Here is an 11,842-nt window from a genome sequence, read left to right on the forward strand (position 1 = left end):
GGGCTCGACTCGACCACAAGTTTGACCTGATGTACGCCAAGAGGGCCTTCGTCCACTGGTACGTGGGAGAGGGGATGGAGGAGGTGGAGTTCTCCGAGGCCAGAGAGGACATGGCCGCTCTGGAGAAGGATTATGAGGAGGTGGGCACTGACAGCGTTGGAGAGGAGGAAGAAGGAGAGGAGTACTGAGCCCCTGAAACATCTGGCTGTGGTTCTAGAAAAGTTATGTTACAGTTGCAGTTCATATTCAGCAGTCCACCTGTTTCGTGTGGCTGCAAAGAAATGTTGGACTCATTAGTTTAAAGTGTATGTTCCTGTGAGCTACAGTAATTCTGTTTTTGTTGTGTTTTAAATTGTTTAAACTTAATAAAATGTTACATTCAGTCTTCGCCCTGTGTTTTCTCTGTTTTAATCTGCAAGTTTAGAAACATCACCAAGCTGATGCAGCACACACGAGTCAGGCTTTAAACTCTTTAACTCCTTTAGACAACACTTCAGAGTCCTTCAGTGTGACTTTACAGAAGACTAGGAACATCTGAATCAACACTTTTAGGACCTGCTGCTTGATAAGTCTGGTTTAATCAAGCACATTTATTAGTTGTGCTGAAGTAATGTCTAGATTTATTTACAGCAATGATCATCAACTTGCACCCTGGAGTGACACATCCCACCCTAAAAAGGCTCATTAAAATATATCACAGTAATGTAGTCGATGACCTCATACCTGAAGGAACAAGACCACTAACATGAATCTGAAATGCATTAAGTGATGAGTCTTCATGGAGTCTTCACTGCTATTAAGTCTTTTAGAAGGTGAGGGTGAGAAACTGTGTACAGCTCTCCTGTCAGAGGACCTTTACCCTAATTTGTTTTAATATGTTAAGTCTCTCAAATGAACAGTCATTTCTGGAGTGCCTACAGGAGCGTTGAATCTCCACTGGAAGTAGACTTCAAATATGAAGTTGTTAAGGGAATATCTGCTTGACCATCAGCCTTTTTCACAAATGAAAAATGCCTGGTCCCCTTTCTAAATGATTTTATTTTAAGTAAATTGATCTTAACGTATTCATAGAAGCGTATTTACTGGATTTTTTTTAATAACCCAGCCACCAAAACAGTATTACATACTTCAAAGTTCTGCCCTTCATTTTTCAAGAATCCCAATCATCTCTGGCTGCATTGTTAAATGAGGAAAAAGGGTAGTTTAAAAAGAGCAGACAGCAAGGGAGTTTATGTATTTTAATTTATTATGACGCTACAAGATCCATGATGGTTGTTCAATCATTTCCTTTCTTTAATACAGTATGTTAATAACTTTGCCAGTTTTTTAAGTATTTTTATTAATATGTACATACAAAAGAGTAACCAATTACCAGGTGATTACATTTTTGTGTGACTGATTCTTTGCATGTGTGGTCGAAGCGCTGTTGCCTTTTTTTTTTTTTCCCCCCAAATGTAGTGTATTCACAGGTCGGTCTTCATTCTAGCCACCCACATTCCCACCTCTCTTTTCCCTTAGTTCCCTCAGGCAATGGAAAAAAACCAACATATTTTTCTATTTTTCTAACAACCTCCTTAGATAGCCATGTGATAGTAGAGATAATACACTGAGTTGTCTCAGTTATCCCACAACCACCAGAGCAAGAAAAAAAAAAAAAAAAAAAAAAAAAGAGGATGGAAAGGAAACAAAACACACAAACTGAAAAACCCGACTAAAGATGGTCCCTTATAAGACAGCTTTTTTTTTATGCTTATATACCTGCAACACTCAGGAAAAAACATAGAATAAATCCCGGTCACTTCATGCAGACTGCAGATGGGAAATATGAATATAGTGCATTTGAATATTAAACAACAGAAGATTTGTGGGTATATAATAATATAAGAAAACAAGCAATTAACTGTTGTAATACACTAGAGGGTGTAAATGCAAAACCCCATGGACAAAATTAACTACTGGTTTCATTGAGTAATGTTCTGATAATTTAAAATGTCTGCGAACAATTTGAATGAGAAATCCTCTGCTTTAAAATGGGACATTTGAACCAGAGCCTTTATGATGCTGTGATAATTATCACACTTAAAGTGATGGTTTAAAGAAAATTACTTCTTTTCGATCTAGTCCTGCTGCATTCACTTTTTCTAAATACAATCTTTATTTTTTTACTGATTTATTACTTTGCAGATAAATTGAATTACTATGCATTTCTTGGTCTGAATAAATCAACCAACACCCCTAATTTCTGCTTTGACAGGAAATCTGACAGTTACGTTTTCATATCATCCCTCTTCCTTAGTTCAAACACGGCCTGGGACTTCCACGTTTGTGGTCTCTTCACACAAAAAAAAACATTCACACACAATCCTCCCTGTAGGAGTAAAGTTCAGACACACAGACGCACACGCTTCTACTGGCACCACATACTGTATATAAGACATTACATATCGTTTGAGTCCAAAATGAAAGTTTTTTTCACTGATCACTTGTGTTCACCCCTTCAGGCGAAGTATCATTTTAAATGGAAGAGAGATTATCAGGAGTGTTAGTTCTTACTTATTGATGATGTGAGTAAGAAACTTTTAAGACCATAGAATCAAGAAACAATCAATGAAAGACAAATAGCCAGCGTGAAGCTACTTTCACTCATCACTAGCTGTTACCTGTGCAACTTGTGGAAGATCACTGAGGAAGATGGGATGGACGGAAAGAACAGATCAAAGGGGGAGATTTTTTAAAGAACAAAAAAAATGAAAAAGGCGAGACCCAGGACAAAAACACTTGCACTGATGGGTTTTTTTTTTGGGATCACCTGCTTTCCTTTTTACATGATTTCTTTTCCATCCAGACAAGATCATGACAATATTGCCTTAAATGTAAAAAAAAAAAAAAAAAAAAAAGACAGAAAGAGAGAGAGAGAGAGAGAGAGATCAACATAAGCCAAGAAGACATCTCCATTGTTGTCATGGACACGTCCTCTGGAGCAGGCCATTCGTCCGTCCATCCGTCTGTTACTGTGCTCTTGTTTGACTGTGTCTCTACAGGGCCAACTTGCCAACAATGACTCCAATGACAAAAAAGAGCACGCAGAGTGCCAGGAGGCGGGTGCTTAGACCTTCGTCCCTCATGGTTGAGGTTGCCATAGTGGAGGAGGGAGAGGATTGAGGAGTGGTCATTGAGCTCACCTTTCTCTTCCGCAGCCCATCATCTTCCTGCAAACAAGAAAAAGAGTTATACATACCTCCATTATCTTTTTTTTTTTTTTAACCACTTTTCCCCATACGGATTTGCGACCTGCTGGAGCCCATCCCAGCTGTCATTGGGTGGGAGGTGGGGTATACCCTGGACTGTACGCCAGTCAAGGCTTAGTGAGAGACATCCAGTCACCAAATAACCTCACAAGCTTGTCTTTGGACTGTGGGAGGAAGTCGGAGGGCCCAGAGAGAACCCACACAGACACAGGGAGAATCTGCAAACTCTGCACAGGCCTTGTCCGGATTTGAACCAGGAACCTTCTCGCTGTGATGCAACCGCATTAACCACTGCACCACTGTTAAGCCTAAGTTATAATTACATTAAATAAATCATTAAAGAAACAATGTCATTACAACAATGTCTGGCCACCAGGGAGGATTGAGAGGTTTACGCAAAAGCAAAAAAAAAAATCTCATTCACCAAATATCTTCCATGTTTGAGAAAATTCTGTGAAATACAACAGAAGAATGTGTAGGCTGTCAATCATTTTTGTAGGTAGAAACGCTGGTGAAAGATTTAAAATACAGCATACCTTTAGAGAACAGACAGGCTGCAGAGGCTGCATCAGTCTGGATCCTCTCTCTCTAACACTCAATAATTTTTCAGCTTTATGGTTTTATTTCCAGGATTTAACTCTTGTTAGCGTTAACTATGTTGGATCAAAACAATAGTAAAGCATCTATAATGTCTAACTGTGGGTTCATGTGTTGTCTCTTAAAGGGATACTTCACCCATTTACATGAAGCTGTGTAAAGCTTCATGTAAATGGGTGAAATGTTCTGTTCGTAGGGCAAAATGAGGGCTGGATTCACGACCATTGAACACTACTACCATGTTTCTAATGATACAAAGCTTCATGCAAATGGGTGAAGTATCCCTACTGAGAGAATACTGGTGTCTGTCTAAAGCTGTGCTCAGTTAGGCTATAAGTGAATGGTTTGCATGAGCTAAAACTAACATGCTCACTCGGTGAGCTAATAATAACATAAATATGCTAACATAGACAACAGTACACAAACTAAGTAAGACAAACCAAACTGTAGCTCTAAAAGTTGTTCCAACACAGACGGGCCTGAACAAGAGATGTCATTTGATTTTTTTGCAAGGACGATCCAGTGATAGTTGTAGACTGCATCAGAAAAATGTAAATAACGGGTAATATAACACAAATCTGTATTTTTAAGGGTGACACCATGATCCACAAACTTTTACAGTTTATAACATGATGCAGGAAGACACAACACACATCTGCCTGCCTGCCTGTCTGTCTGTTCGTGCGGGACTCGATGAGGAACAAGAGCTGTCCTGTATTTTTTAGCACAGTCTGCTTCGACTCACCCTGATCTGTTTGTTTTCTTCCCGTAGCCTCTGGACCTCCAGCTGCAGCCGCTTGCACTCCTCCATGATCTTTTTCACCTCTCCGTCATCCAGCGAGGCACTGGCCGACTTGGGCAGCACTGAGTGCTCGGTCTTAACAGAGGAGGCAGAGGAATACACAGTTTGGTTGCTTTCATTCTCATGCTGTGGAGAGAGAATGAGGGTGGATGGATGATGGGTTGAGAGTGGAGGAAGGGGATAAGGAGACATGCGGAGACACAGTAAGGAGTTGGATGAAGTGTGAATAAATACATCAGAAATAAAAAGGCATGAGGTGGGTGGTACAGTGATGCATTGCTCATGGGCAGGACAGTGAGAAAATACTAAGAGCAAGAAAAATGAAAACATGTAATATGACTGAACTCTTTCCAATAGTTGTTATCATACAGCATTTATTCAGTGGAAGAAATAAAGCAACAGTCCAGTTTATTGATCTAAACGTGTGTTGGAATATGTCTCTTTTAATCAACGGCTCATTGTCATTTCAGTAAGACAACAAATGCACATTAACAAAGACGAAGACTTACAGTTTTGTCATTTTCTAGAGGCATCTCAAATGCACATCTCAACTTTGAATCCATCAACTCTTCAGGCTTCGCCTCCTTCCACTGTGGACGACAACGACATGGGGAAAAAAGGGTTAGGAGAATAGCGTCAATGTTCGTATGCCAATTGTTCAATAAATGCTGATTATCATTTTAACATAAGTGATTAATCGCTCGTTTGAAATTCTACTTTTTTCATAATGGTGAGACTTTTATTTTGAATGTTTGTACTGAATTAAGGTGAGAGTGCTTTACTTGCTGCTTGATTTCCGTCCTGGTTTTATTTTTAAATCAAGTAAGGCCCTTCTTATAGGTTGAAGGTTATGGCATTAACTTAACCACGGAAAAAGGAACTTGTGACCCATTAAAAACGAAATGAAAACACGTCAACTGAGCTGTCTGACAATTGGTTTGAAGTGAAATGAGGCGTTCAAAGATGCAGCAGTGTCGTTCTCTGACAACATTGTGAATAAAGGGGGGCCACTGTGGAGGCTTATCCACCGTGATTATTCACAATTAAAAGAATCAAGGCATGAATTTCAGACATTAATTCATCACGATTGAGTGGTCATTTCTGACAGCACTAATTATAAGTTTTAACCTAAAAGACAAAGTTCCATGAATAGGACTGCAGACGTTAGAAATGTGTGGCTTTGTGATTCCTGCACATTGAGCAGTAGAGATGCAACCAATCACAGTGGATCTGTGATTAGTACAGATCATTCCTATGGTTGGGAAAGCATCTTCAGATTGATCGCGAGTTTATAACAAATGTGTAAAAAAACAGGGTAAAATAAAAGATGTACTACCAATAAATCCCTGTGAAGAGACTCAGTTAAAAGAAAGATGCATTTAAGAAGTCTGTAGGCAGATATGTCCAGTTCTTTTATTAGCTCCATGTTTTGTGCAAACTTAAGTACCATAAAATGCTGCTATTTCAGAAAGTAAGGCTTTTTTTTTTATTTGATCAAACTGTGCTTTGAGTCTTTCCTCTCACTCAATGTGCCAGCTGGAGGTTGAGTCTAAAAACAATCAGTAGTTTTGAAATGATCAAACTTTGGTAATCAGAGTTTATAAGGAATGTTCAACATAAACAGGTTGATCTGACTGCTTGGAACTGAGTATTTGTTTTTTGATACAATAGTCTACATAGAGGAGATGCTTGGAGATTCACTGTGAATCATTGTGCTGTTAAATTGCAGATTTGCAGTCATGGTGAAGTGGGGAGGAGAAAGGTTGCACTCAAATCGTCTTTTCTTTAAGCCAATCACAAAAAGGATCCGATCTGCGACACTGAATCCCTTATCCAATCTGAAACCTTGAGATTTGTGATCCGTAGCCCGTAGCCCCCCCCCCCCCGCTGAGCAGACTCGAAGAAGTCGTTCAAAGTGTGATTAGAAACAGACAAACGAAAATCAGTTTGACAAACACTAAGTTAAAGGTGTTAGATCAATAATACGGGTCCTGAATAAAATGAAAATGCGTTATGTTCTTGTACTTACAACGCCTTCCATATCAGTCATGTCATACGGAGCGATCATGGACTGAACCATGAATTTATGTTTACTCTTTTCATTTGGGTCGTAGTCAAAAGGCTGGAGCATAACTGTGGGCACAGAAACAGCAACATAAAAAATAACTGAAATTAGGAAACAATTTAAATTGAAATCAAGGAAACAACAGTCATCAGAACACTGCAGAAACAACAACATTATCCAGGTTGTTTTGAATGATAGAGATTTGGCTTGATTTCCATTATGGCAATGTTCTTTTTTTAAAGGTTGAAGGTGTTCCAACAACCAGAAATCAGTTTGCAACTTGGCAAAGAGATGCTAGACTATGAGAAGAATATAAATCTAACTATAACCACAGGACAATCATTTGGTTTCAGAGCTATTCCAACACTTTCTGATGATTGATGTGATTTTTAGATTCATTATTTCTTAAGTTTTACAGCCCTTATAACTGTTCCTGTTTCCTCATTCCTCAATTGTCCATCAGGAAAAAGACAGACCAATCATCCTTAAAGTCAGTGGTTCTCAAATGACCTACTTACTCCTTCATAAAAGGATTGCCATACATTTACTTTACTCTATTTACTGATGAAAAATGGTGCCGTTTGGACTGCTAACGGTACAAAACCGAAGAAACAGAACAAACATGTTTAAATAGCACTTCATAGACTTTTTGACATAAGTTACTTTTTTCAGGCACATATTTCCGTATCAATGAAGAACATCTCTGCGACCCACTTTGTGTCTCGACCCACCAGTTGAGAACCACAGCTTGAAGTTATTAGACGCTGATAAGGATTTACAATTATCCTCCTAATGATTAACCAACAATATTTACAACCCTTTGTTTAGGTGCTTAATCAGGATATATGTTGGCTTGACATTGAGCGTACGTTTCTGGAGCTACATCGATTATTTAAACTGTTTCCTCCTTCTGTCACAGCAAGCAATTAAACAGATTACACCATTTTTCAATTCTAGTAGCATTACTGAGAGATTTGATCTATAAATGCTTCCTTCAGCTCGGCCATCAGATCAACACTGTGGTGAATATCTCCTAAGATATCAAATACCAAGACCCAAATTAGATTTAGTGTTTGAAAACAAACCACAGACTTTCACACTGCTGACACATCAAATCACAACATATAAGAAAAAACATTTTGAAGAAGAATCAACTACATCTTTTAACAAGATATGTAAACACAAGATAGGCTGACTATCAGCAAAGTTTTTAATACATTTTACTGACCAGAAACATTGATGGAGTTTCCAGCATCAATGACGCCACTGTTTGGACGCACACAGTATCTGCGGGGCGCGGTCGTCTTGACTTTGAAACACACATTTCTGGCTGTGGGGTTGGTGAGCTTCAGAGTGGCAGTGACAACATCTGTAAAGGGACCTGAGGACGACAAAGACAAACATCCTCATCACAGCTGGGACTCAAAGGTGTTTGTCAATCTGTGACACACACACACACACGCACGTCTAACAGCTTGAGGGACTAGAATATTTGGGAAATTTATCAGCATGGTAAGTATTATAAAGAGTTTATATTTATACATGTTTATAAAGTTCACACACAAAAGATGAGTCTGACAGGACGGAAATGTGACATACAGTATGTTCTGGCTAACAACACAAGGCCTGCCATTCAAATCAAACACTAAATATTTAAAAAAAAAAAAAAAAGTACTCAGTACTCATTTCCTGTCCAAAAAAAAAAGAGATGCTGTAAATATTTAAATCATAGTCACAGCTAATTCATGTTGCTTTTTTTATAACAATATAATATCCAAAAGGTATTTGTCACAGAGTATAGTTAATAGACCTGGGCTCAGCCTTTATTTCAAAAGCAGCTCTGCAAATGAAAAAGCTCGAGAGGAATTCAGGTTTCACAGTGTAAGACTCACTTAAATCTGCTAGCTTATAATATTGTGAAATAATCAAAGTAATGAGGCTTATAAATGATACTCTGTTCGTAGAAAGTGCTAGAATAGTCACTTATTGACAGCAGGGTTTCAGCAACACTGAGAACATGAATGAACACAGAATATACATAGATTATATAATAATGTTTTTGGTGGAATTAAAAACAAATTAAATAAGAGTAAGTGTGAATAAACAGGACGAGAGGCCTGCCCTGACGCTGCAATGACAGCTAGCTGAATGCTACCTAGCTTACTGATTAGCATCGTCGCACACTGTCGTATAACCTGTCACAATGACACAATGTGGACTAAAGTTCAATAAGTCACCTTAAAGCTACTATTGCAAAAAATAAATAACTGCGGTTTTTACACATGTAAAATATTTAAAGCAGGAAACATTACAGAGGATTTCAGTAAGCTAGCAACCCTGCTCCCGGCCCTGCCCTCTGCTTCATCGTTACCTCTGAATTTCAGTTCGTGTTGTGGCTCTAGCACCAGGACTTGTTCTGTTCTTGCCATATCCCAGGGCTTCTTCCTCTCTTGACGGCGAGAATGACGTTATTTTCCTGCAGGTGACCCGGAAAGGTGATGTAGCTGGCTTCCGCGGAGACGAGCCTGCCGTCCACGGGTTTTTTCTACGGGAGGGAAGTGAGGGGGGGAGGATGATTACAAATGCACCTCTACTCGGACTGACAGGCCGGCTGACTGACTGCCACAGACAGCTGCTGAAGGCTACAAGCGCTACTGCTAACTCTGCTATCAGCGGAGGACGAGGCGGAAAGGAAGGAGGCGAGGAGGAAAGGTGACGTCATGTAAAGGGCGGGCTCGTGCGGGATATCAGGTGTCCACTGTCAGAGAGACAGATCATGTCATCCTGTATGATGAACTGATACTTACATGCAAAAGGTCATAAAGAATAACAAACACCGGTATACAGTAAACATAGCAGATTACTGAAGACCAGAGAGCCATCATGTCTTTGTGCAGGGACCATGAGCCTGCTAGTACTCTCGAAACATTTCGAAACAATAGTCAACCCCAAATCACCATAAATATATAAGGTTTTTATGCATTTCTTCAGTCAGTTGACTGAACCTTTCAGCTTTTTAAATAATTTCCTTTGTTTATGCAACTATGTATTTATTGAGCAATCCAAACATTATTATTTTTTATAGACTATGGACAATAACAATACTAACTTTTTATGCCCAATAGTTTTTTACCACAAAGAAAAACAAAATGACAGAGAAACACCTCACATAAATAACCACACATAACATCCACAACAACTAGAACAACAGTTTACTTTCTTTCTTAAAGCAGATCATTAATTACTACTTAAGAATAAAAGTTTCTTTTTTTCTTTTTTTTTTCTGGCCTATTGCATGTTATAGCAGCTCAAACAGATTTCAAGAGGATCAGGCATGCTTCAAGTTATCATGATCAAAATAATAATTACTATAAGGTCTCTGTAAATTATTGAATAATGATAGGCTATTATAACAAAGATTACAGTATAGACATGCTCTTTTTTGTAAAGTTTCTTAAGATTTAATAAATTGGTGCTATACAAATAAAGATTGATTGACTGGTCATTTTTTTGGCTACATATAAATTAAATGTTTCATCAGAATAATGTCAATTGTGTAAAAAATGTAAAATATAGACAGATGTACGGTTCCTTCTGCAAATGACTTGCGTGCGTGACTTTCGTCTGTATACTTGGAGCTAAATACAAACCATGAGCAGAATTAACCATTAACTTAACTTAAAGTACAATATGTATGAGACAACAGCCTATATACCAATCTTTTGGAGCCTTGCAATCTTACACAGATTTAAAAACATCAAGTCCAACATTTTTCAAATTATTAACCCTGATAAAATGTTGGACAAAATTTTTATACAACAAAATTTAGGCTTTCAACAGTGTAAACTTAAAGTGTCTTTGCTAATTTGGACTTTAGATTTATTAAACGGAATTGGTGACTAATTTATTTAAGTTGAATAAGTTTAATTTGGAAATATTAATGTTCAAAAACAAGTATATGCTTACATTTTATATATTTGTTTTCTTTTTAAATTGAACAAATACAGGTTGTCACGAAGTGCCTCAGAAGATCATGGACCAAAAGTTCACCAGAGTAGGACATGACCAGAACATGTGGGTTAGATTGGCAGGGGTTTTATGACAACTGTCGCAGCAAGCATCTAATTTAGGGTAATATTAGCAGGTTTTAATTTGGTTAAATGAGCTTGGAGTACAATTTTAAATTGAACGATACCTCGTAGTGCACAGCAAGTGCTCTGTTCTTTTTCTAGACATCTGTTCACAAAAGTCATTGTCAAGTCAGTAAAGTTTGGTCTAGGTTCCAAGAAGGATATTCGCAATCGTTTAGAGGGAAAACAAGATTTAGTAATAAAGGAATGCAATCAGATTCAATTACACTATTCAGCCTTTGTGGAAGAAGGGACTCGATCAATAACAGAAATGAGGTTTGGTGAATAATGGCCAGATATTCATTTTGGGTTCAACAATTCCTTTTAGGCTTTTGTTCCTGCGTTCATGGCAAAACAGCCAGAGATTCAAAACAAGGCATATAAGAAGTAGTTTTTATCTCAAGTAAGGTTGGATTTTCAGTCCACCGTTTCACTTACCAGATAACTGCAGGTTAATGGCAGAACAAGTAAACTTTCATGTGTTTGTTTTTTTTTCACATTTCAAGAATGCCTCCTCTCCGGAACGAAAAAATGGTTGAGGTTCCCTCTGTACAGGCACTGCTTTTCTTCAGAGGAAATCGCCGTTAAAAGCACAGGAAACTCCCCTTCCTCTAGCATGGATTTAAAACCTTTCTAGCTGATGAAATTCAACGGATGATTTTGCAAAAATGCCGCTCCTGTGGGAAAGTAGAAAGCATTGGAGCCTGTGTCCGTGAATGTGTTTACATGCATAATGACAGACCTCTTGCTGTCTGCACCAAAAAAAAACTTTATTTCTCAGAGCTTCTGTTCATAAAGTAGAGACCCATATTTGATGTTCACATTAAATGAAGACTAGGGCACTGAAATGAGAGAGCAACTAATACTATACAGGCTGCCACTGCTGTGCAAGGCTAGGAAGGCTTCATCAGAAAATAAACTGAAATCTCTTCTTCTTTTCTTACATTTTTGGCCTTTTTCAACCAAAAAAAAATAAGATTCATGTAGAAACAAGCAATGT

At 38.3% G+C, this 11,842-nt stretch overlaps 1 protein-coding gene across 2 annotated transcripts; it reads right to left on the reverse strand.

Annotated features, from left to right (window-relative positions):
- Window positions 1–1,228: 1,228 nt before the first annotated feature.
- LOC306834567 (vesicle-associated membrane protein-associated protein B/C-like) lies at window positions 1,229–9,446 on the reverse strand. Of its 2 annotated transcripts, none has more exons than XM_079360557.1 (6): window positions 9,084–9,446; window positions 7,941–8,093; window positions 6,677–6,780; window positions 5,157–5,237; window positions 4,591–4,722; window positions 1,229–3,209 (listed from the first exon to the last, which is right to left on the reverse strand). In XM_079360557.1, the coding sequence occupies exons 1-6, from the start codon at window positions 9,139–9,141 to the stop codon at window positions 3,036–3,038; spliced, it is 702 nt and encodes a 233-aa protein (XP_079216683.1). In that variant the 5' UTR covers window positions 9,142–9,446; the 3' UTR covers window positions 1,229–3,035. The 2 variants fall into 2 exon arrangements, with proteins under 2 accessions (XP_079216683.1, XP_079216682.1); XM_079360556.1 differs by having other exon boundaries at window positions 4,591–4,773.
- Between the last annotated feature and the right edge of the window lie 2,396 nt (window positions 9,447–11,842).

Source organism: Symphodus melops (genome assembly GCF_947650265.1).
Source record: "Symphodus melops genome assembly, chromosome: 13".
Classification (NCBI taxonomy): domain Eukaryota; kingdom Metazoa; phylum Chordata; class Actinopteri; order Labriformes; family Labridae; genus Symphodus; species Symphodus melops.